Below are 27,564 nucleotides of genomic sequence, written 5' to 3'. Positions count from 1 at the left end.
CACTGTGACATATTAATTATAAATGACTTAGACATATTACTGATTTTTTTTTTTTTTTTTTTTTTTTTTTTTTTTTTTACTTTTCTTATTATCGTTAGTTTATTTATTTATGACAATTATTTTATTTATTATATTACATAATATAAAATAATCTTTTTCGAAATTCACAATTTTTTCTTTTTCACAATTTCAATTTTTTTTTCAATTCTTTTTAAGAAATATTTAGGATAACCCCAAGGTGTCCAGCCATCTTTTGAACGACTGTAATTCCTAAACGGTATTTTTTTATTTTTTATTTTTTTTATTTTTTTATTCTATACACACTTTTTGTATTTCTCAGTAACCCATTTATGGTCTTTTGACCGCAGGGACATTGTAAATAAATATAACATAATTAATAATAAATGCCCTGACACTGTATCTCCTTTGCAAACTTTTTAGCAAATTTTTTTTTTTTTAAACTTTGGAAAAACAGCTGAAATTTTGCTTTTTAAAAAAGTGGCCCGAAAGTGTCCAGCATTCAAAAATTGTCTAAATTAAAAAAATAGTTGCAAAAATCAATTTAATTTAATTTTTTTTTTTTTTTTTTTTTTAAATTTAAAAATCAATTTAATTAATTTAATTTAATTTATTTTTTAATCTATCTTTCAAAGAAAATTAATAATAAAAAATAAAAAAGAGTGAATGAAAAGTAAAAAAAGCAAAAGAAGAAATAAATTTGAGTGCAAAGAAAAAAATTGATGATTGAATTTTTACATAAGTGAGAAATACATAATAATGACTCCCGAAGATAAGAAATATCGATATATTTGAAATTCGCCGTAAATTCGTGTACATATGCATGCAATATATATAAAATATATAATATAAATAAAAGAAGGTCATCCCATTTGCGGTGAATTTGGATCATAAAAAAAAAAAAAAAAAAAAATGACGGAGTAATTCGGTCTGGATTGCACAATATTGAAGACATCGTGACACTCTCTTAGCGTAATATATGTATATATACACGCAGGTAAAAGAGATGCGGCAGCCCAGAGGCAAATTCTTATATATATATATATACATATACTATACACGAGTACACAGCCGGCGCATCTTCAAATGGCAAGGTCACCATACCATCCGTTACGTCATCAACTTTCCTCCCGGTTGTGCTCCTCGGGCAGAAGAAAACTAAATGTCACAATATGTATAACCAAGGACGATAGCCATAAAAAAAAAATTTTTTTTTTGTTTCCTCTTCTTGCCCCCAGGCAAAAGGAGCAAGGGCTCGAGGATTTTTGAACCTATGTATACCTATAATTATATTCTATTTTTATATATGCGTAGTGAAGAAAGGGAGCTGAGAGGCTAAAATTTATAGGTTATGTTCGTTGGGTTCTGAGTAAAACGGGTAAAACTGCATAAAGTGGGTTAACTTTCGATTCAAAATGAGAGGATAAATTTTCTTTTTTAGAAAAAAAAAAATTTTATTTTATAACCCAGCCATTTTTAAAATTTTTTCTAACCTAACATATTTTTATTTTTCGTATTTCAAAATTCAATTATTTTCAGGAATTTTTATAAAATTCAATTATTTTCATAAATATCAATATTCCTATATTTTTTTATTATTATTTTATTATTTTTATTATAATTTATTTTTTTTTATTTTTTTTCATTTATTTTCTTTTCTATATTTTCAATTATTTTCAAAATTAATAAAATTCTTCACAGAAAGTCAATTTTTTTCAAAAAATCAAAAAGAAAATTCTGAATATTTCAATTATCTTCATAAATATATCAAAATTCTTCGTCGAAATTCAATTATATTCAGGAATTTTTATAAAATTCATTGTAAAATTCAATTATTTTCATAAATAACAATATTCATTAGAAAAATTCAATTATTTTAAAAATTAATAAAATTCTTCGCAGAAAGTCATTTTTTTGAAAAAATAAAAAAAAATTATCAACATTTCAATTATTTTTATAAATGAATAGCAAAATTCAATTATTTTTAGATAATGTTAATAAATTTCATTGCAAAATTAAATTATTTTCATAACTAATAATATTCATCAAAAGAATTCAATTATTTTACAAAATTAATAAAATTCTTCGCAGAAAGTCATTTTTTTTCAAAATATAAAAAAATATTGTCAACATTTCAATTATTTTTATAAATATAAATATCAAAATTAAATTATTTTTAGGAATTTTAAATAAAATTCATTGCAAAATTAAATTATTTTCATAAATAATAATATTCATTACAAGAATTCAATTATTTTCAAAAATTTCAATAAAATTTAACTCAAATTTTTGTTGAAAACATTTTAAAAAATTGAATTTTGCAGAAATTATAAAAAAAGTCATTCAATTATTTTCCGAAGAAAAATATTCCACATGAATTCAATTCTTTTCAAAAATTTTAATAAAATTTATGCCAAAATTTAAATTATTTGTAAAAAAATTCATTCCAAAATTTCAATTTATTTTCAAAAATTAAAAAAAAATTCTCAATATTTCAATTATCTTTATATATAACAAAATTCTTCGCCACAATTCAATTATTTTCAGGAATTTTTATAAAATAATTGAATTATTCAATTATTTTCATAAATAGCAATATTCATCACAAGATTTCAATTATTTTCAACATTAATAAAATTTCTTGTAAAAATTCAATTATTAATAATAATCTACTATTACCGATTGTTGATAATTAAAAAAAAAAAGAAAAGAAAATTTTATCAAGAAATCTAACTATTTTCAAAAATTTTTCTCATTTCAATGATTTTCAATAACTATTAATTATTTTAATAAAATTTCACAAAAGAATTCAATTATTAAAACAAAAAATTTTGATAAAATTCTAAAAAGACATGGAATTATTTTCCAAAAAAAAAAAATTTCACATGAATTCAATTATTATCAAAAATTTTAAAAAAAAAATTCATTCCAAAATTTCAATTATTTTCAAAAATTAAAAAAAATATTCTCAATATTTCCAATTATCTTTATAAATAGCAAAATTCTTCGCCGAAATTCAATTATATTTAGGAATTTTTATAAAATTCGAGATTGTAAAATTCAATTATTTTCATAAATAACAAAAAATCAATTATTTTCAAAAATAATAAAATTCTTCGCCGAAAGACATTTTTACAAAAAATATAAAAAAAAATTGTCAACATTTGAATTATATTATTATTATATTATTATTTTCAAAATTAATAAAATTCTTTGTAAAAATTAAATTATTTTCAGGAATATTCAAAAAAAATTATTGTAAAATTCAATTAATTCCATAAATAACAATTATTCAGCACAAGAATTCAATTATTTTCAAAATTATTAAAATTCTTCGTAAAAATTCAATAATTTTCAGATATAATGTTTATAAATTTTTTTTCTTTCAGAAAATTTGGAAAAAAAATTTTTTTTTTAAATTATTTTTCTTTATTTTATTTCTCTCTTTTTCTGTTCTTCTTTCATTATTAAATTCTTTTCTTGTTTTTTTTCATTTTTTCATTCTTTTTTCAGTTGATATTCTCTTTTATTAAAAAAAAAAATTTTTTTTAATTATTTTTCTCTATTTTTATTTGTCCCTTCTTCTGTTCTATTTTATTATTAAATTCTTTTCATGCTTTTTTCGTTTTTTTCTTTCTTTCCTTATTTGATAATTTCTTATTTAAAAAAAAATTTTTTTATAATTTTTTTTTATGATTTTTTTTTAATTATTTTTTATAATTTTTTTTTATGATTTTTTTTTTATTTTTTTATTATTTTTTTATTTCTTATTTACATTTTATTAGAAATTTTCTTATAACTTTTTTTTCGTTTGTTTTAATTAGAAATATGATTTTTTTCAGTCAGAAAATTAAATTTATTTATAATTATGAATTATTAATTGCTTATGAAGTTTTATTTTTAGAAATATATATTTATCGGCGAACATATAAATTGATTATCCAATGAAGACACAGATACAAAAAAAATTGACGAATCATTATGAATATTATATGGAAAGTTATGTAATCGTCGATTGAACCGAAAAGGAAAATTTGCCCTGGGGGTAAAATGGACGTTTGTGTATCTTACAAAGAGTCGACTTTCAATTTTCTAGAAAATTAAAAGGCTTCAATATGAATAATATATTTCAATTTGTTTCATCTTTCTTTTTTTAATGCGAATAGAAATGGCAGTGAGAGGCACGTGTCTATTCTCTTTTTTTTAATACACTGTACAGAATTATTGCAAAAATTTTCTATAATTTTTAGAAAAATTTCACATTTGGGTAGTAAAAGTAGCAATTGTTTTTATCCGCAATCGGTAATAGTAGATTCCTATTACCGACAATTGGTAATAGTAGATTCTTTTTCTTATCCACAATCGGTAATAGTAGACTTCTTTTTTTATCGGCAATCGGTAATAGTAGATTGCTACTTATTTATTGATTTAAAATATATATCGACAATCGGCAATTGATATTATCAACAATCGGTAATAGTAGATTATTATTTTTAGCCACCAGTAAGAGTAAATGCTTTATATCGACAATCGGTAATAGTAGACTTCTTTTTTATCGGCAATCGGTAATAGTAGATTGCTACTTATTTATTGATTTAAAATATATATCGACAATCGGCAATTGATATTATCAACAATCGGTAATAGTAGATTATTATTTTCGGCCACCAGTAACAGTAAATGCTCTTTATCGACAATCGGTAATAGTACACTCCTTTTATATCGACAATCGGTAATAGTAGATTGCTATTTATTCATTTATTTATTAATAATATATCGACAATAGGCGAATATTATTGTCAACAATCGGTGATATCAGATTCCTATTTTTGGCAATCGGTAATAGTAGATTATTATTATCGGACACCAGCAACAATAAATGCTTTTTATCTACAATCGGTAATAGTAGGCTGCTTTTTATTACAATCGGTAATAGTAGACTGCTATTTAATTATTAACTTATCTATAATATATCGACAATCAGTGATTCTTATTATTATTATTATTATTGACAATAGGTAATAGTAGATTCCTTTTTATCGACAGTCGATAATAGTAGATTCTTATTATCGAAAAGAGGTTATTATTATTATCAACAATCAATTATTATCGACAATCGCTAATAGTAGATTATTATCGGCCATCGGTAACAGTGGATTTTTATCGACTATCGGTAATAGTAGTTTCCTGTTATTAACAATCGGTAATGATAGATTATTATCATCTGTCACAAGCAACAGTGAATACTTTTTTTATCGACAATCGGTAATATTAGTTTGATATTTATTTATTTTTATATAATATATCGACAATCGGCGAATATTATTATCAACAATCGGTAATAGCAGATTCCTATTATTGGCAATCGATAATAGCAGATTATTATTATCGACCACCAGAAACAGTGAATTATATTAAGCTCTTTTTTATCGATAGTCCATAATAGTAGATTCTTATTATCGAAAAAGGTTATTATCAACAATCAATAATAGTATATTCTTATTATCGACAATCAATAATAGTATATTCTTATTATCGACAATCGATAATAGTAGACTCCTATTATCGACAATCAGTAATAGTAGATTACTATTTATTTATATATAATATATCGACAATCAGTAATAGTAGATTTCTATTATTGACAATCGGTAATAGTAGATTATTACTACCGGCCACCAGGAACAGTCAATGCTTCTTTTATTGACAATTGGTAATAGTAGCCTTCTATTTATCAACAATCAGTAATAGTAGATTGCTATTTATTTATTTATCTATCTACAATATATCGACAATCGGTGATTCTTATTATATATTGGACTCCTTTTTATCGACAGTCGATAATAGTAGATTCTTATTTTTGAAAAGAGGTTATTATTATTATCATCTTTCAACAATCAATAATAGTAGATTCTAATTATCGACAATCGCTAATAGTAGATTATTATCGCACATCGGTAACTGCGGATTTTTTTATCGACAATCCGTAATAGTTGAATCCTATTATTGACAGTTAGTAATAGTAGATTTGTTATTTATTTATATGTAATATATCGACAATCGGTAATAATAGATTATTGTTATCGACAATTGCAATTATTAGTAATAGCAGATTCTTTTTGTGGACAGTGGGTAATAGTAGATTCTTATTATCAAAAATCGGTGATTATCATCATCAATCGGTAATGATAGACAAGCTTTTTCGTAAAATTAATATTATCAGCAGTCGATAATAGTAGATTCCTTTTATCAACAGTCGGTAATAATAAATGCCTGTTATCAACCATCGGAAACAGTGGATTATTTTGTCAACAGTCGATAATAGCAGATTCCTATTATAAACTGTCGATAATAGTAGATTCCTGTTATCAACTGTCGATAATAGTAGATTCCTGTTATCAACAATCGACAGCAGTAGATTCTTATTATTCGACAATCGGTAACAATAGATTGCTATTTATTTATTTATTTATAATATATTAACGGGACAAACCCTTTCGTGCAATTCGTATTATCAACAGTCGGTAATAGTAGATTTCTTTTTATCACCAGTCGATAATAATAGATTCCTATTATCAGCCGTAGGAAAAAGTGGTTTATTTTGTCAACAGTGGATAATAGTAAATTACTATTTTTAAAACAGTCGGTAATAGTAGATTCCTGTTATCAACAATCGACAGCAGTAGATTCATATTACCGACAATCGGTAACAGTAGATTCCTATTATTAACAATCGATAATAGTAGGTTTTCATCGTTAACAATAGCTAATAGTTTGAAAAAGAAATTATTTTTCATAGTTTAAAAAAAAATATATTTTTCATAGTTTTTAAAAGAAATACTGTTTATATAGAGATGAAATTTTTATATTTAGATACTGTATCGGTAATTGAATATTATCGTCATATTTAATTACAAATAATAAATATAATTAGTTACAAATATAATTAGCAATCAACTTGATTACACATCACGTCAGATTTGCACAATTTAATTCCAATGAATGATCAACATTTATTTTTATACTTGTCTTTAGATGAAAAATTATATTTGAACATACTTTGATTTCTATTTATTTATCTTTTTATTTTATTCACTATTTTTAAATATTAATAATAATAAAAAATAACAAATAAAATTAAAATCTCATTTATAACAAAAAATTTTTTTGTTTAAATAATTTTACGTCCGTTTATTAAATATTTTGTCAAATCAATTTTACGAGGCCTTTAAACTTTTTTTTTAATTTTCTTTATTTAAAAAAATTTTTATTTATTTATTTATTTATTATTATCATTATTTTTATTATTACACATATGAAGTAGAATAAATAAAACTTTTTTATAATTAATATAAATTTTTTTTCAATGAAAATTCTAATAATTGATTTTAGAAAAAAAGATAAAATATTTGTAATTATAAATTTTTTTTTTTGAGCATTTTAAACAAAAGTGAAAATAATAATATGCGTATAAAAATGAGAAAAAAAATTGTAAAGGAAAGTTACGTTGATTGCTTACGACACATCATATTTCAATATATGATAGTTTTTTAAGAACGCGTGGCGCGAAAATCCTTCTGAAGATGAGTAAATGTCAACGAGTTTTTTTTCATTCTGCAACATCATTTTTTTTTAATTTTGCAAATAAAAGATTAAATACTGTCTCCTTTATGATATTTTCCATTAAATGAAAGAAAAATTATTAAATATTCTCGATACTCATCAGTCAGTGACAAAAAAAAAATTTATTTTTAAAAAAATAATATGATAAAAATAACAATGATGATAACAATATAATAATAATAACAATAATCTTTTTTTTATTTGAACAATATACAGGCTTAGAATAATAAAAATAATTGCCATTTCGTAATAATAATTATAATATATAATGATAATAAAAAAAAAAAAAAAAAAAAAAAATTAAAAATAATAATATATAATATTTAATAATAATAATAATAATAATATTTAATAACAATAAGTGAAACTCATAAGAATAAACAATACATTTAAAAACAAATAAAATTAATAGAAAAATGAGAATGTAATAATAAATAGATAAATAAAAATTACTACGTATAAGGGTTCGGTTCGTAGTTAAGTGGTCAAGGCGTCCGACTTGTAAATGGAAATCCGAGGTTCGATCCCCAGTGGAGGTATGTAAAATTTTTTCAAAGTAAAAAAAATGTTTAAATTGAGAAAAATAGTAAATAATTTCAATATTAATAATAAATAACAATTTTGGAATTCTTGGTTTTTATTATTATTATTTATTTTTTTTATTATTATTTTATTGTTTATTATTTATTCTTTTTTACATTTATTATTCAGCATTATTTTAATTATATAATATTTACTGCTAAAATAAAATAAGACGATTATTTTCAATATTATAATATATTCATAAATAAATAATTTATTTATTTATAAAATATAGAAATGTACGTCTGGAAATTATTGTGAAATAATTAAGTCTCACGTATAGGTTTTAAATTAAAAAAGGTGCCTTTAATACCAGTGCAAGAGTTTTTATTTTATCGAATAAAGAGAAATTATTGACAAACATTATAATTTCTTAATTAATTCCTTATAGACAATTTTAATGATATAAATCTCGTATAAACTGATGCTGTCAACATCTGTTAATTGCTTAATTATTGACAGCTACTACTCACTGCTTTAACACAATCACAAGCAAATTATGTCCATAATGGAGATTAATGTAATTTTATTTGTTTTCTTAATATTCTATTTTTATCTAACAATTTTTACTAAAAAAAAATAATTAAAAAAATAAATAAAAAAAAAATAAAAAAAATAAAAAAAATAATAATTATAATAATAATTAATAAATTGTTTTTTATTAAATAGGTTTTTAATATTTTTTTAATTTTATTGAATTAATTATTATTACTATTTTTTTATTTTAATTATTATTATTTTAAAATTTTTTATTTTCTATAGTTATTATTTTTTATTTTTTTTATTAATATTCTATATTTATTTACTCTCCCTGCACACTGTAGGGATAATTTTTTTATTTTTTAATAGTTATTATTTTTAATTATTTTTATTAATATCATTTTATTTTTTTATTTTTTATAGTTATTTTTTATTATTATTGATATTACCATTGTTATTTGTATTACTCACTATTATTAACTAATATTTATTATATTATTTATATCAATTTCAATATTTTTTTACTTCGAAAAAATTTTACCTGCTCTGGGGATTGAACCTTGGTTTTCTATTTACAAGGCGAATGCCTTGACCACTTTACTACGAACCCCTCTTCTTAGAAATCTTTATTTATTTATTTATTATTTATTTATTTTATTATTTTTTTGCCTATTATTACTATTATTATTATTACTATAATTATTTATTATTGTTATCTATTGTTTACAATTATTTATTACTGTTAATTATTGTTTATTATTAATAATTTTTAATTTTTTTATTTGGGTATTACTAATATTATCGTTATTATTTATATTACTATTATTATTAGTAATTAAAATGTTTTTATTTATTATTATTATTTATTTTTTTTATTATTATTATTTTTTTATTATTATTTTTATTATTATTATTATTATTATTATTATTATTATTCGATTATTTGTAATGTCAATGTCTTTATTTATTACTATTTATTTATATTTGCTATTTATTTACTTATTCATATCAACTAAAATATTTTTCTACTTTGAAAAAATCTCACCTCCTGTGGGGATCGAATCTCGACTTTCCATTTACAAGTCGAACGCCTTAACCACCTCACTACGCTCACATTTATATTTTTTTCGTATTTACTATTATCATTACGTATTATCACAGTTATTATTATTATTTGTAATTATTAATTATTACCAGAAATTACTACTTATTATTATAATTCATTAAAATTGTGCTTTTTATTAACTATTTACATTTTTTTTTTAATTAATTATTTCTATTATAACAAAAGGTAAAAAATTGTTTCGCATTTATTTTATTCTTTTACTGTCAAATAATTTTTGAAATTTTCTCATTGAAACAAAAATAAGAAAATTGCACGAAATTTTTTTTTTAATTTTTGAATTATAATATAATTAATATAATAATATTATTATTTAATTTACTGAAATATAAATAAATCGTGAAGACTTACGACCTCGACTGTGTGACCTTCGTCTGTTCCGCTTTTGCATAAAGTGGAATTCTTTTCTTATTGAAATTTTCTTTTTCTCAAAATCGGCACAATAATTGGAAATTTGCAAAGAAAGGAAGAAATATTCTTAATTTTTTTTTGTTAGAGAACCGAAAAATAAATAATTATAGACACGTATTTATTTAAATTATACCGACTGTGACTGTATGTATATATATATATAGTGGCACGCAAGTTCGCTTATCCATAGAAAGTTCCTTACTAATAGGTGACTTAATAGCATTATCGTGAATGAGATAATGCGATTACGTTTGCCATTTTCGATCCATTACGAAGATGCAGTTACGAAAAGATTGCAATAATTTTCCATCTCTTATAAAATAGTATTTACATTCCCCCCACCCCCACCCCCATCTCACTGACCGTTTTTAGTTAATCATATTTTTTTTAACAATTTTTTTCATTCTTCTTCTTCTTTTTCTTTTTTTTTCTTTCTCTTTTTTATCTCTTTTTTTCATCTTTTCTCTTCTAGTAAATTTTTTGTTAAGGAAAATTTTAATTTTATGAATTTTTAAATTATTACTGAATATAATATTTTTTTTTCTTTACGAAGAATTTTTTCTATAAAGAATTATTTTTTTAAACAATTTTTTCTATAAAAATTTTTTTCTACAAATAAACAATTTTTTTAAACAATTTTTTTCTACAAATAAACAATTTTGTTAAACAATTTTTTCTATAACAATTTTTTTCTACAAATAAACAATTTTTTCTATAACAATTTTTGTCTACAAATAAACAATTTTTTTAAACAATTTTTTCTATAACCATTTTTTTCTACAAATAAACAATTTTTTAAAACAATTTTTTCTATAACAATTTTTTTCTACAAATAAACAATTTTGTTAAACAATTTTTTCTATAACAATTTTTTTCTACAAATAAACAATTTTTTAAACAATTTTTTTCTACAAATAAACAATTTTTTTAAACAATTTTTTCTATAACAATTTTTTTCTGCAAATAAACAATTTTTTTAGTGAAAAATTTTTCTCTATAAGAATTTTTTTTTCTGTAAAAAAAACATTTCTATAAAGAATTTTTTTCTGTAAACAATATTTTTCTATAAACGATTTTTTTCTGTATAAATTTTTCTATGAACAATTTTTTTCGTAAAAAATTTTTCTGTAAACAATTTTTTCTGTAAAGGAACAAAAAAAAAGAAAAACTGCAAAATTTCCAAATATAATTGCAAAACTTTACAATATTTTCAAAAAATTGAAAAATTTGCAATATTTCCAAGAAATAGAAAAATTAGAAGAAAAAAATAAGAAAATTACCAAATAAATAATAAAATAAATAATTATAATAATAAATAATCAAATAAAAACAATAAATAAATAAAGAATTTACAGGATTTCCAAAAAAATGGAAAAAATTGGAAAAAATAAATAAATAAATAGATAATTTACAATATTTCCAAATGGTAATTAAAAAAAAAATGTCAAAATTTACAAATAATTAACAAATTTACAATATTTCCATAAAAATTCAAAAATTGACAAAAAATAAAATAAAAATGAAAAATTACCAAATAAATAAAAAATCAAATAAAAAACTTTAGAGAAATTTGCATAATTTTCAAATAATTGAAATATTTACAATATTTCCAAACAACAACAAAAATTTGCAGAAAAAAATGAAAAATTACGAAATAAATAAAAAAAACAAAGAACGAAAAATCAAACACTCGCAAAATTTACAAAATTTCCAATTAATTGAAAAATATGCATTAATTGCCAATAATGGAAAAAAATTGAAATAAATAAATAAAAAATTTTTAAATTTTCCAAATAATTAAAGAAAAATTGCAAAATTTACAAATAATTAAAAAATGTGCAATATTTAAAAACGAAAATTGAAAAAATAGCAAAAAAAAATAAATAATTGCCAAATAGATAAACACCAAATAAAAAATTTTTTGGAAATTTGCATAATTTTCAAATAATTGAAATATTTACAATATTTGCAAAAGAATTGAAAAATTTTGCAGAAAAAATGAAAAATTACCAAATAATTGAAAAATTTGCAAAAAAAAATTAAAAATTACCAAATAAAGAAAAATGAGAAATTTACAAAATTTCCAAATAATTAAAAAATATGCAATTATTCTCAAAATTGGAAAAAAATTGAAATAAATAAATAAAAAATTTACAAATTTTCTAAATAATTAAAAAAAAATTGCAAAATTTAAAAATAATTAAAAAAATTTTGCAATATTTCAAAACAAAAATTAAAACAATTGCAAACAAAACTTAAAATGAAAAATTGCCAAATAGATAAACACCAAATAAAAAAATATAAAAAATTTGCATAATTTTCAAATAATTAAAATATTTACAATATTTGTAAAAAATTGAAAAATTTTGCCGAAAAAAATGCAAAATTACCAAATAATTAATAAATTTGCAAAAAAAACATTCAAAATTACCAAATAAAGAAAAATAAAATATTTGCAAAATTCACCAATAATTGAAAAATTTGCAACATTTCCAAATAATTGAAAAAAATGGCAAAATTACCAAAATAATTAAAAAAGTTGCAAATAATTAAAATTTGGAAAAAAATTCTAAGTAAATTTTCATTTTTGAAGATTTTTTCATCAATTATTTTGAAAATTCCAATTATTTTCAATAAAATTTTCCAGAATATCAAATATTTTATGGTTTTTCAATTATTTTGAATTAAAAAATTTTAAATTCAATTATAATATATAATTATAATAAAAATATAATTTAAAATTTTCAAAAATTCAATTATTTTGAAAATTTGCAATAAAAAATTCTTGTAAAATTTGATTTTTCAAAAATTTTAATGAAATTTTAAAAAAAATTATTTTTATTAAAAAATTTTGTACAATAATTATTAGAGATTTTTCAATTTATAAATATAATTAAAAAAATTGCAAATAATTGAAATTTAGTCAAAATTTTTTTTTGAAGATAATTGAATTTTTGGAAAATATTTTTAAAAACTTTGCAAATAATTGAAATTTAGTCAAAATTTTCTTTTTTTTTGTGAAAATAATTGAATTTTTGGAAAATATTTTTAAAAAATAATCAAATTTTTGAGAATTTTTATTTTTAAATATTCATTTTGATGATTTTTAATTAAAATTTTTGGGGAATTCAATTATTTTGAAAATTTGCGATAAAAAATTGTTGTAAAATTTGATTTTCAAAAATGTTTAAATAAATTATTATAGAATTTTTAATTACCTATATATATAATTAAAAAATTTGCAAATAATAGAAATTCAGTAAAAAAATTTTTTTTTTTTTTTTGTGACAATAATTGAATTTTTGCAAAATATTTAAAAAAATATATAAAATTTTTAATGAATGTTATAATTATACAAATATGAAAATTTTTATTTCCAGATATTTTTTATTAAAATTTTTATTTTTGGAATTCAATTACTTTCAAAAAATTGTTATAATTAAAATTCTTGAAAAATTTCATTTTCCAAAATATTAATGAAGTACTTAAAAACAAATATAATTATTATTATTTTTTATACTAAATTAATAATAACAATATTAAATAATAAATAATAAAATAATAATGAAAATAGTAAATAATAAATAATAAAATAATAATGAAAATAGTAAATAATAAATAAAAAAATAATAATGAAAATAGTAAATAATAAATAAAAAAATAATAATGAAAATAGTAAATAATAAATAATAAAATAATAATGAAAATAGTAAATAATAAATAATAAAATAATAATGAAAATAGTAAATAATAAATAATAATAATAGTAAGGACTAATAAAATGAAAAAAACTAATGAAAATTATTATTGAATATAAAATAAATTAATAATTATAAATATTAATAAATAGTAAATAAAAATTCCTCCCAACTGTCACTAGACGTATGAAAATGCATTTTATATAGTGAAGGCAAATAGTGCAACATCCTAGAAGAAGAGTCTGTTGAAGATGATAATAGTGGGGGAGGGTTAAGGAGTGATTTTCCGACTATATAAAGGCAGAAAACTTGGTTCATCCTTTAGTATCACGTATTTTGCCTTTGTCTAGAATTATTAGACAATAGAAAAAAAAGTCAAAAAAAAAAATTAAAAATTACGAACATCATCATGAAAACGGTGGGTGTTAATAACGCGAAAAACTATGGAATATTTTACCTATTTTTAATTCAAAAAAAAAAAAATAAATAATTTTTTTCTTCTTTTCCATTTGTGACAGTTTCTGTGAATTTCAAAAATATTATTTTTCCATTTACTGGGTCCATATATAAATAACAGTGAAAGTGCATTTGTGTTGTATTTAAATCCTCGTTAAAATAGTGAAATTTATGTGGATTTATTGCATCAAAAAAACAAAAAAAAATGAGAAGAAAGAAAAAAATGTTTTTCAGTTTTTTTTTTTAAATTTGTTTCTACTTTTTCTATTTTATATTTCTGAATATTTTCAAATATTTTTTTATTTTGAATTTATTTATATTTTTGTATTTTATATTTTATAAAGTATTTTTGAGTATTTATTTATTTAATTTATTTACATTTTTTTCTATTTTATTTCTATTTATTTTTCTTCTATTTCTATTTTTATATTTTTCAATATTTTTTGAATATTTCTTTTAGAATTTATTTCTATTTTTATATTTTTTCAATTATTTTTCAATTATATTTCAATTATATTTTTTTGTTTAAATTTATTATTAATAATTATACTGTAATTATTATTATTATTATTATTATTATTATTATTATTATTATTATTATATTATATTATTATTATTATTATTATTATTATTATTATTATTATTATTATTATTATTATTATTATTATTATTATTATTATTATTATTATTATTATTATTATTATTATTATTATTATTATTATTATTATTATTATTATTATTATTATTATTATTATTATTATTATTATTATTATTATTATTATTATTATTATTATTATTATTATTATTATTATTATTATTATTATTATTATTATTATTATTATTATTATTATTATTATTATTATTATTATTATTATTATTATTATTATTATTATTATTATTATTATTATTATTATTATTATTATTATTATTATTATTATTATTATTATTATTATTATTATTATTATTATTATTATTATTATTATTATTATTATTATTTTTTTTTTTTTTTTTTTTTTTTTGCTTAGGGACTTTTGGGAAATCTGCTTACAGATACCTTGGATTCCGCACTCCAAGGTTATGTGGGGTTGGTGTGATAAAACAAAAGGAGATAAAAAAAAGAAAAATAAATATATAAAATAGTAAATTTAATAAACTGGCGACCTACTGCCAGCCCGACCCACTAAAACCCGTAACCCTTCTTCTGGAGCCCTTTACCCTCCCTCGGAACTGTCGTAAGACTTTAGCCTTCGAGGGTGGCGCTCCAACTCTGTCGCTAATGCGACTTTCTGCTTTTCTCTGCGGTTATCCTGCGTTAATAGTTAAAAATTTAAAACTATTTCAATATAAAAGCGGAATTAACAGCACAACAATAATAAAACAAATGTTTAATTAAGTGTAAACAGTCAAAAGATAAAATTGCAAACGGATATATGAAAAAAAAAAAAAAAAGAAAAAATAAACGCGTATAAAATATTGAAAACATAAAACTGTACAAAGATGAATAAAAAAAAAACACAAACAATTAAAAAAAAATGTATAAGGACAAATAAATCACAAAATAAATTAATAAAAAACAAACGATCAAAATTAAAAGCTGTTTAAATTACGCTTTTTGGCGGCCGTCGAGATCCTTCCTCGACATAACCGAGATTATGAAGTTCTCGACTTGCCGCCAATTCTCCTCTGACTGGGTCATCAGCGATACCATGTTCTCCGGTGTAACTTGACTGTTTACACCTTCGAACATGGCCCGCCTCTCCAAGTCCCATTTCTTGCATGAGAAGAGGGTGTGCTCCGCGTTGTCCTCAGGGAACTGGCAATATGCACACACCTCGTTCTCGCGTAATTTAAAGCGACACAGGTACGAGTTAAAACACCCGTGACCTGTGAACGCCTGAGTCAAGTAATAGGAAACCTGACCGTGTTTCCTATTTATCCAGGTGGCGAGTGCCGGGATAAGGCGATAAGTCCATCGACCTTTTTCCTCACCATCCCATCTTTCTTGCCATCTTTCTATGAGCCTGTGCCTCGCTTCTTTGCGGATCAGGCCCTTGCTTGGTCTTAATTCCTCATTCAAGGAACTGCTTTCTTTAGAAAAGAGAAACATTTCTTCCCTTTCCCTCGCCAAAAGATCTGCTGGCGGGACACTTGCAAGGACCTGCACAGCACTCGTAGATACCGTCTTATATGCAGAGATGATACGCGTTGTTATCGATCTCTGCGCAGACAGTATCTTTTCACAGATGGTCACACATCTTTTACTCCTCAGGGATGGGGCCCACGCTGGTGCTGCATAGAGCATTTTAGCGTGGGCGACACTCGCCACCAGTCTTCTTTTTTGTTCACGGGGTCCGCCAACATTTGGCATTAGCCGTGAAAGATTAGCCGCACACTCGATCGCCTTATTCGACGCCATAGCCATGTGGTGGTGGAAGTTTAACCTTCCATCCAACTCCACACCAAGGTATTTAATTTGTTTACTCCACTTGACCTCGAATCCGTCTATCACGATTCGTGGGAGCTCATAACCACGTCTGTCTGTGACCAGCAGTGCCTCGGTCTTTTCCAGGGCCATTTCAAGACCTCTGGTATCCAGCCAGCTTTTTGCTAGTCGCAGACATTCGTTCACCAATGTCCCAAGAGCCTCCTCACTCTCGGCAGTGCACACGAACAACGCGTCGTCCGCAAAGCCGATGATCACCGCACCTTCGGGCAGATCCATTCGCAGAAAATCATCGTAAGATACATTCCATACAAATGGACCTACCCTCGAGCCTTGAGGAGCCCCACGCTGCATCTCTTCCTTGAGAGTGCAGGTGTCTCCCTCATATATAACCCACCTGTCGCTAAGATAATTATCCATTATCCGCAACAAGTAGGGCGGCATGTTTTTCTTTTCCATCGACTCGATGAGATCTTTCCATCTTGCGGAATTAAACGCGTTGCGTATGTCAATTGCTACCAACGCGCAGAAGCTCTTCTTTTTCCCAGGTCCCAATTTGTTTTTTCCTGCTTTGGCTATGTCCACAACTGCCTGGATGGCATCAACCGTGGACTTGCCTTTACGGAAACCAAATTGGTGATCGGATAGACGATTCTCTTCGGTCAAGTGGCTTTGCATTCTCTGCAGAACCATATCCTCTAGAAGTTTACCCATCGTATCTAGCAGGCATATAGGCCTGTACGATGAAACCTTATCTAGAGGTTTTTCACCTTTCCTTAGGAGGACTAACCTCTGTCGCTTCCAGTCGCGGAAGAACTCTCCTCTCTCAAGGCAAAGATTGAAGCATCGAAGCAGAATCTGGGGTGAAGTGTCGATTACCAACTTTAGGATCTCGTTACTTATCCCATCGATTCCAGGCGCCTTGCCTGTTTTCAATCTTTTGCCTGCTTTTTGCAGTTCACTAAGTGTGAAGAGTTCTTCCTCTTCGACTTTGCAAAAACTCCAGTCCCTTCTAAGGTATGGCTCCGCAGGAGGAAACAAAGAACTTATTATCTTTCTGACCCAATCGGGATTGTCCAGGCCGGGGGTCTTTTGCCTCGTCACTAATTTCTTAGTTACGATTTTAAAAGCCAGACCCCATGGGTCCTTATCGACTTCCTCGATTAGGTCCTTCCAGCTACGGCGTCGCGACTTGCGGATCTCTTTCTTGAGGTCCTTTTTCGCCTCCTTGAAAGCCTCTTTCAGCAAGGGATCTCCCTTAGATCGGGTATATGTCCTTCTTGCTTTGAGGCATTCCTTTCTCAAGGAGGCTAGCTCCTCTGACCACCAGTGCAAGGATTTTCTTACTGGAGTGGCGCCTTTGCGTGGCATTGACGCATTGCAAGCGGTGACTATCATGTTCCTCACCGCTCGCACCTCCCCATCCAGACTGCTCGGCCTCTTCACCCAGCCCAAGTCCTCAATTAAAAGGGCTTCTCTTAGGGACCGGCCGAACTTTTCCTTGTCGAGTCTCTTCATATTCCACGAGGAGGTTTTGCGACTAGGAGCATCCTGTCTTTTTCCTCCTCGTGTGTCTCCCATAGAGACTGAGAACTCAATGTACTGGTGGTCACTTGCGGTATATTCCTCTGAGACCCGCCAGTCGGTTATGCGGCTAAATAGTTTAGACGATGCGATTGTTAGATCTATAATTGATCCGATCGCACCTCGTCTAAAAGTCCATGTATTGCCTCGGTTTACTGCCAATAAGTCGTTTCTGGAGATCATTTCTCCAATACGAATTCCTCTCTTGTCGAGTCTCGTCTCACCCCACTCTGGCGACTTTGCGTTAAAATCACCAGTGATGATGACATCCAGCCTGGATTCTGTGAGGCTCGATTCTAGGTCTTCGATATTGGCTTCGAAGTTTGTCAGTGGGTCGTTGGGTGAGAAGTAGCAGCTATACATACGTATATTAGCCACCTCTATCCACACGAACCCACTGCTCGTCTCCAGAAACTTGTCCACCCGCAATTCTGGGTTGCACAGCTTTATGGCGGCTCTCTTCGCCTTATCCTGATACCAAGGGGCGAGATCGCTTCCTTGATATTGCTCACTGCAGAACAGGATATCGACCTCATTTTCCCTTGCTGTTTGCATTAGGAGCAACTGTGCATCCTTACTTGTATGCAAGTTGACCTGCAAAAATTTTAAGGATTTGCCCTTTTAATCTTTTGCAGTTCTTCTCTGTAAACCGGGCAGGCTCTCTTTCCGGAATCGTGATCCGTCTCTGGCTTTCCCAGGTCCAAGCATGTAAGGCACTTCGGCTTAACTTTACAGCTCTTCGCGAGGTGTCCCTCTCCGCCGCATCTCCGACAGTTTTTGCTTCTGTCGGGGCCTTTGCAGGTTCGGGTTGAGTGTCCGTATGCTAGGCACTTTTGGCACCTAGCTACTTCAACATGCTCGCGAATTGGAGCATTTATCCAGCCGATTTTTATTTTACCAAGCTTTAGCAGAGTGTTACTTTCTGCCTCTGTCAGACGTACCAGAGCAACCTTAGTTCCTCTGTATCGCGGCAAAAGTCGACACTCCATCTTCAGGTCGGGTTTACCCAGCTTTTCTCTTAGTGCTGCAGTTACCTCATCCTCTGAGGTGGCTTCGTCCAAATCCTTAATCTCTAGAGACCTTTTATTCACTAGAGGTGTGACCTCAGCTTTACCATGCAGGGCCGAAGACAGTGCATCTGCAAATTTTAAGGTCTCTCCGCCCTTTTTCACTATCACGAGAACCTCCTGTTTAAAGGTTCTCCTGATTTTCCGGATCACGGTACCCGTATCTTCTGGGTTTACCTTTGCTTTTAGCAGCGGCAAGATACCCTCATAAAGCTTTGGGTCGCTTGCCGTAATTTTAACAGCTTCCGTGCTCCTCAGCTTCAAAGGGGGCTTCGGAAGCTCTTTTTTCTCACCTGAGGGTTTCTCTTTTGGAGTCCGTTTCTTTTTGCTTTTAACAACTTTGAAGCCGTCCCCATTGTCCGCTCCGTCCTTTAAAACGGTCTCAGCATACGAACTGCCAGGACTATTTAAGGGCGCCTCTTTCGTTCCATCTAGCGACTCAGAACCAAGCTGTGGAGCATCCTTTCGCTTAATTCTTTTCCCGCTTTGAGTCGCCCGTTGCGGACTCGCATCTGGGCTTGCACCTTCCCTGGGGCGCTTATTAACGCCCTTTGCCTTATTAGGGCGTGCAGTTACGCCGTCCAGAGCTGTAGTAGTGCTCTCCGTCTGATCTCGAGCTCCCACAGTTGGATGTTGCGGCGCCTGGTCTTTGAACGGCTCGGGGATAAAACGTAAATTCTTACAAATTGTTAAGAACGAACTCTCCAAAACCGCCACGCCATCCTGGATGTCACGACTGACGTTCTTTTGGCGCTTGAATGCCTGGTACACGCTCTTAAAAATCCCGGGAATAGCCAGAAACTGATTTGCGACATTTGATTCGTAGCATGTCAGCTGGCTATCTATTTGGCTCCCTCCAAAATCCTTGGAGCCATCTGCACCGACTATCGGGGCTTGCACCCGATCAGAATCGGTGGTGGGATTACCCTCTTTCGAGGTACCCACTTGGAGTATATCGTTTAAAATTTTGTCCATTTCATTTGTGTTTTTTTTAATTCTTTGTCCCGTGTCGAGGGACAATCGGGCCTTAACAGGGTACTACCATCTGGCCAAGATGGGCCCTGAACCGCCTCCGTTAGTTACATAGACGTTATAGCATTGCCGGAGCATTGATGCGACGTCTATGATATCCAAGGGCACGTGAACATGTGTGTTCGGACGTGGAGGTCGATGTGTCTCTCCAAGATAGCAGGAAGTTTCCGCAAAGGGAGTGCATCCTGGTATCTCTTCACAGAGTTTACCCTCATTATTATTATTATTATTATTATTATTATTATTATTATTATTATTATTATTATTATTATTATTATTATTATTATTATTATTATTATTATTATATTATTATTATTATTATTATTATTATTATTATTATTATTATTATTATTATTATTATTATTATTATTATTATTATTATTATTATTATTATTATTATTATTATTATTATTATTATTATTATTATTATTATTATTATTATTATTATTATTATTATTATATTATTATTATTATTATTATTATTATTATTATTATTATTATTATTATTATTATTATTATTATTATTATTATTATTATTATTATTATTATTATTATTATTATTATTATTATTATTATTATTATTATTATTATTATTATTATTATTATTATTATTATTATTATTATTATTATTATTATTATTATTATTATTATTATTATTATTATTATTATTATTATTATTATTATTATTATTATTATTATTATTATTATTATTATTATTATTATTATTATTATTATTATTATTATTATTATTATTATTATTATTATTATTATTATTATTATTATTATATTATTATTATTATTATTATTATTATTATTATTATTATTATTATTATTATTATTATTATTATTATTATTATTATTATTATTATTATTATTATTATTATTATTATTTACTATTTTTATATCAATTTTACTATTTATTGTTTATTATTTCTATTTTTCAATTAATAATTCTCTATTATTACTTTTGGATATAAATTATTATTGTTATTAGTTAAATTGCAATTGTTATTATTATTTAATAATAATTATTTTGAAATTATTATTTACTATTTTCAATTGAAATATTTTTCTACTTTGAAAAAATCCTACCTCCGCTGGGGATCGAACCTCGGTTTTCCATTTACAAGTCGGATGCCTTAACCACTTTACTACGAACCCTTGTTTGTAGTGTAAATATTTAATTGTAATAATATTTTATTTTTTTATATTTCTATTTGATAATTCAATCTTAAATCTTAATTTTTAACTTCTTGAGTTAATTTTTCATTGAAAACAAAAAATGAAATAAAATAAAAAAAAAATAATTATGCTAAAATTAAAATAAACTTTAACTTGTTCGATTAAAAAACCTAAAAATAGAAAATATTTTTTCTAAATTATTAATAAAATAAAAATTGTTTATAACATAATAATAACAATACTAATAAAAATATAATAATAATAATAATAATAACAAAAGCGATGAAAATATTACAATAATTAATAAAAAAAATTAATTCGAATCTTGCAACAACAAAATTAATACAAATATTACAATAATTATTACAATAATAATAACTAGAAAAAATTAATTAAAGTCTTGCAACAACAAAATCAATACAAATTTAACAATAATAATAACAAATTTATTAAAAATGTTATAATAATAACAAAACCAATAAAAGTCAATATTAAAAAAATTTCTAATAAAAATATTGCAATAATAATAATAACAAAATTTAAAAAATATTACAGAAAACTAACAATAATAGTAATAAAAACAATAAATAGAGAAAGAAAAATTATATCTGAAAAAGAAGCCTCCTTGGTCGTGCGGTTCAGTTGCGCGCATTGTTCACGTTTGCGTCGGTGGACAAGGGGTTCGATCCTATCTGCGGGCAATATTTTTCATTTATTATCAATCAATAATTAATTAAAAATAGTTATTTCCATTATAATTTATTAATTAGTTGATTTATTTATTAATATCGTTATTTTATTAGATTTTTAATTTTAATTATTTCAACCAAAAAAAAAAAAAAAAAAAAAAATTGAAAGACTAATGGAAACAAAAAATTCTAAAGTTGTTAATTTTGAATTTTAATTGGAATTTTATTGAAATTTATTGAAAATTTTTCAATTTAAAAAAGAAAAGAAGAAATAAATAAATTAATTATTCGAAGAAAATAAAAAGAAATAAATAAATAAAATATAATAGAATTAAAATAAAATAAGTGAATTAGTTGTATAGAATAAAAATCACCGAGTCTCAATGGCCGTGTGGTCAGTGAGCGTGCGTCGCGTCAGATAGGTCGTGGGTTCGATTCCCGCTGGGTGTGTGCAATATTTTAATTCTTAAATAAGTGGTTTTTTATAAGTTTTAAAATTGTTAATTATTTAATTAATCTTAATTTAAATTAAAATATGAAAAATATGATAAATACAATATAATTTCGGCAATATAAATTTAATTAGATAATAAAAATGAAATAAATAAAAATTTTTAAACAAATAGAAAATTAAAATATTAAAAAATAAATATAAAAATATAATAAACAATAATTTCAACTATATAAATTTGAAGAAATACTAGAAATAAAGAAAATAAAAATATTTAAACAAAAATAGGAAATTTAAAATACTGAAAAAATTTAAAATTAAAAAAAAGAATTAAATATTTAAATATTCAAAATTGATAAACATAATAAGTTTAATAATATAAATTTAATAGCTTAATAGAAATTAGGTAAATAAAATAGAAATTAAGTAACTAAAATTGAAATTAAGTAAATAAAATTGAAATTAAGTAAATAAAATAGAAATTAAGTAAATAAAAATATACAAAAAGAAAATTGAAACATTCCAAAAAAAATTCAAATATTTCAAAAAGAAAATTAAAATTCTCAATAAAAAATAAAAATTCAAGTATTTTAAGAAAAAAAATTAAAATACTGAAAAAAAGTAAAATATTTAAAAAAATAATTAAACAAAAAGAAAATTAAAATTCTCAATAAAAAATAAAAATTCGAATATTTGTTAACAAAAATAAAATTTAAATAAATAGAGAATAAAAATAAAAATGGTGAATAAAAAATTAAAATTTATAAACATTCGAATATTTAAATAAATGAAAAATTAAAATACTGAATAAAAGTAAATAATAAATAAAAAATATTTAAACAAAAAAAAATTTTAATTCTCAATTAAAAATAAAAATTCGAATATTTGTTAACAAAAATAAAATTAAAATATCGAATAAAAAATTAAAATATTTAAAAACATTCGAGTATTTTAAGAAACAAAATTAAAATACTGAAAAAAAAGTAAAATATTTAAAAAAATATTTAAACAAAAAGAAAATTAAAATTCTCAATAAAAAATAAAAATTCGAATATTTGTTAACAAAAATAAAATTGAAATAAGTACCGAATAAAAAATTAAAATAAAATTTAAAAGCATTCGAGTATTTCAAAAAAAAATTAAAATAGGCTGAAAAAACTAAAGTATTTAAAAAAAAATTTAAACAAAAGGAAAATTAAAATTCTCAATAAAAAATAAAAATTCGAATATTTGAACAAAAATAAAATTGAATAAATAATTAAAATTTATAAACATTCGAATATTTAAATAAAAGAAAAATTAAAATACAGAAAAAAAGTAAAATATTTAAAAAAATATTTAAACAAAAAAAATTAAAATTCTCAATAAAAATTCGAATAGTTGAACAAAAATAAAATTGAAATAGTGAAAAAAAGTTAAAATTGATAAAGATTCGAAATATTCAAACATAAGAAAAATTAAAATACAGAAAAAAAGTAAAATATTAAAAAAAATTAAATTATTTAAAAAACATTAAAGTAATAAAAAAAATAAAACAAATTCCCTCCTGGGCAATATTGAGAATTTCGTCTATTTTCTGATTTTTCAAATTGCAGATTATTTTCGTAACATTATTGTGCTGCATTGTGACAATAAATGCCGCGCCACAACAACGTCCAAATGAAATAACAATTGTCAAACAAGAGGAGAACAATAATATTGGCGTTGACGGCTATCACTACAGTTACGAGCAGAGTGACGGGCAAAAAAAAGAGGAGACCGGCGAATTACAAAATCAGGGCACAGAGAATGAAATAATTGTCGTACGCGGCTCATTCAGTTTCATTGGGGCCGATGGAAAAACATACAAAGTTGAATACACCGCCGATGCCGATGGTTTTCATCCCGTTGTTTCCGTCGCCTGAAAAGTGCAAGAAAAAAAACAAAAAATCAAAAAAAAGTAACAAAAATCAAAAATTTTTTTAATTACATTCAATTTTAATAGCGCAAACAAAAAAAAAAAAATTATTTCACTCGGAAAAAAAGACATTTTTTTCTCTAAAAGAATTTTTTTCTCTAAAAAGAATTTTTTCTGTAAAGAATTTTTTCTACATAAACAATTTTTTCTGTAAACAAGTTTTTTTGTACAAACAATTTTTTCTGATAAAGATTTTTCTCTATAAACAATTTTGATTTTTTCTCGAATAAAAATTTTTTTTCTCTATAAAAAACTTTTTCTATAAAGAATTTTTTTCTTTAAACAATTTTGTTTTTTGAAATAAATTTTTTCTCTAGAAAGAAATGTTTTCTATAAAAAAATTGTTTCTGCAAAAAAGATTTTTTTATAAACAATTTTATTTTTTGAAATAAAATTTTTTTCTCCGGAAATAATTTTTTCTACGAAAGAATTTTTTCTATAAACAATTTTTTCTACGAAAGAGATTTTTTTCTATAAAACAATTTTGTCTTTTTGGAATAAATTCTTTTTCTAAAAAGAAATTTTTCTACAAAGAATTTTTTTCTATAAACAAATTTTTTCTGCGAAAGAGTTTTTATATAAACAATTTTGGTTTTGCGAATAAATTTTTTCTGGAAATTTTTTTTTTCATTTAAAGAAAGAAAAAAATGATAAATATATATAAATACAAATATATTTAAAGGATCTCCGCAAAGTCTGATCCAGTCGCCTGGAGTTGTTTAATCTAATTTTTTTTCTATTTATATTATTCATAGAATTTTATTCTTCGGGTTTAGTGAAAATTTTTCAACAAAAAAAAAATAAATAAAAAACGAATGTATAGCAGAAAATTTCAATGACAAAAATTATTTTTCTAAATATTTTGTATACGAATAAAATAGAAATATAAGAAAGATAAATTTTCCATGTACCCGAAATAATAAATTTCAGTTGAAAAAGTAAATTTACTTTTATTTTAAATCGTCGTTTTCCTTTTTGAACGATTTTTTTTCCATTTTTTAGATTTATTTTTAATCATTTTATTAATTTTTTTTGCTATTTTCTTTTTATTTACTTTTTTTCTCTTTTCATTTTCTTTAATTTTCTTTAATTTAATTTTTCTTTTAATCGCTTATTTCTTTTTTTAATTTATTATTTCAATTTTCTTTTTATTCTATTTCAATTTCTTTTTTAGCGTTTTTTTATTTTTATTTCTTTTTCTCTATTTTTTCAATTTTCTTTTTATTTTATTTAATTTTTTTTTGCATTTTTCTAATTACTTAATAATTTATTTTTTTTTTTGTGTAATCTTTTTTTTCGTAATTTTATTTTTTTTTATATTTTCAATTTTCTTTTTATTTCTTTTTTCTCAATTTTAAATATTTTTATTTTGCTTTCTTCTTTCATTTCCTAAATTATTCTTTTATTTTCTATTAACGGTTTTTATTTTAATCTTTTAGATTCATTTTAGTTTTTTTAATTTTCTCTTCCTTTTCTTTCATTTTTTCTATATTTTCTTTAATTTTCAGGTTTGTTTCCTACATTTCTTTTCATTTTATTTTATTCTTTTTATCGATTTTTAAAATTTTTTGTTCATTTTCACAAATATTGTTTTTCTTTTATTCACTTTTCTTTTCTATTTTTCTTTTATATTTTCTCAATATTTCTTTTTATTTTCTTTTAATTTTTCTTAAATTTCCATTTATTTGTTTTTTTATTATAAATAAATAAATTTTCTTTAGTTTTTAAAAAAATTTTTAAAATTAATTATTATTTTTTTAATTTTCTTTGATTTTTTCTTTATTTTCTTTAATTTTTTCTATACTTTCTTTAATTTTCTTCGAATAGTTTTTTAAATATTTTTAATTTTTTTTTATTTTTCTTTGATTTTCTGTTTATTTTCTGTCATTTTTTCTATATTTTCTTTAATTTTCTATTTATTTTCCTAAATTTTCTTTGATTTTCTATTTATTTTCTTTAATCTTTTCTTTAATTTTCTGTTCATTTTCCTAAATTTTCTTTTATTTCCTTCTAATAGTTTTTTAAATTTAAAAAATTTTTTTTAGCTTATTCTCATTTTTTTTATTTATTTTTTTTTTTTGATTTTCTTTTTTTTTCCTTTTGTTTTTTTTTCTAAATGTTCACTAATTTTTTGTTTATTTTCCTAAATTTTCTTTTAATTTCTTTTTTAATAGTTTTTAAAAAAAATTTTTTTTCGTTTCTCTTTATTGTTTGTAATTTTTTCTATAATTTTCATTAATTTCCTCTTTATTTTCCTAAAATTTCTTTTATTTCCTTCTCATTATTTTTTAAAAATATTTTTAATTTAATTTTCTCAATTTTCTTTGATTTTTTCTATATTTTCTTTAATTTTTTGTTTATTTTCCTAAATTTTTTTTTATTTCCTTTTTTAATAGACTTTTTAATATATTTTAATTTTTTTTAATTTTCTTTGATTTCCTCTTTATTTTTTGTAAAATTTCTATATTTTCTTTAATTTCCTGTTTATTTTCCTAAATTTTCTTTGACTTTCTATTTATTTTCTTTAATCTTTTCTATATTTTCTTTAATTTTCTGTTCATTTTTCTAAATTTTCTTTTATTTCCTAGTTTTTCTTTGATTTTCATTTTTCTTTATTTTTCTTTTATTTTCCCCAAATTTCTCATTATTCCCCCTAATTTTCTTTTTATTCTTCTATCTTCAATTTTTTCCTCATAAAAAAACAATCAAAAACAATTTTTTTCGATAAAATAATTTTTCTCCAAATTTCAAAATTCACAAAAGAAATT

General features: G+C 23.5%; 1 protein-coding gene across 1 annotated transcript; it reads left to right on the top strand.

Annotated features, from left to right (window-relative positions):
• The first annotated feature begins 22,771 nt into the window (after nucleotides 1-22,771).
• Nucleotides 22,772-24,743, top strand: LOC122512562 (endocuticle structural protein SgAbd-6-like). The gene is made up of 2 exons (XM_043628461.1): nucleotides 22,772-22,792; nucleotides 24,435-24,743. The coding sequence occupies exons 1-2, from the start codon at nucleotides 22,772-22,774 to the stop codon at nucleotides 24,741-24,743; spliced, it is 330 nt and encodes a 109-aa protein (XP_043484396.1).
• The last annotated feature ends 2,821 nt before the right edge of the window (nucleotides 24,744-27,564 follow it).

The sequence above is a fragment of the Leptopilina heterotoma genome, unplaced genomic scaffold, assembly GCF_015476425.1.
Source record: "Leptopilina heterotoma isolate Lh14 unplaced genomic scaffold, ASM1547642v1 Lhet_123, whole genome shotgun sequence".
Lineage (NCBI taxonomy): Eukaryota > Metazoa > Arthropoda > Insecta > Hymenoptera > Figitidae > Leptopilina > Leptopilina heterotoma.
Note: the sequence above shows the minus strand (reverse complement) of the source record. Positions and strands in the feature narration are given on the sequence as shown.

What these genes read in the sequence shown, in the direction of transcription:
- LOC122512562 (XM_043628461.1), top strand. Translation starts at nt 22,772, where the DNA reads ATGGCCGTGTGGTCAGTGAGC. An exon ending in TGGCCGTGTGGTCAGTGAGC is followed by an intron (nt 22,793 to 24,434) that starts GTGCGTCGCGTC and finishes TTCAAATTGCAG; the next exon opens with ATTATTTTCGTAACATTATT.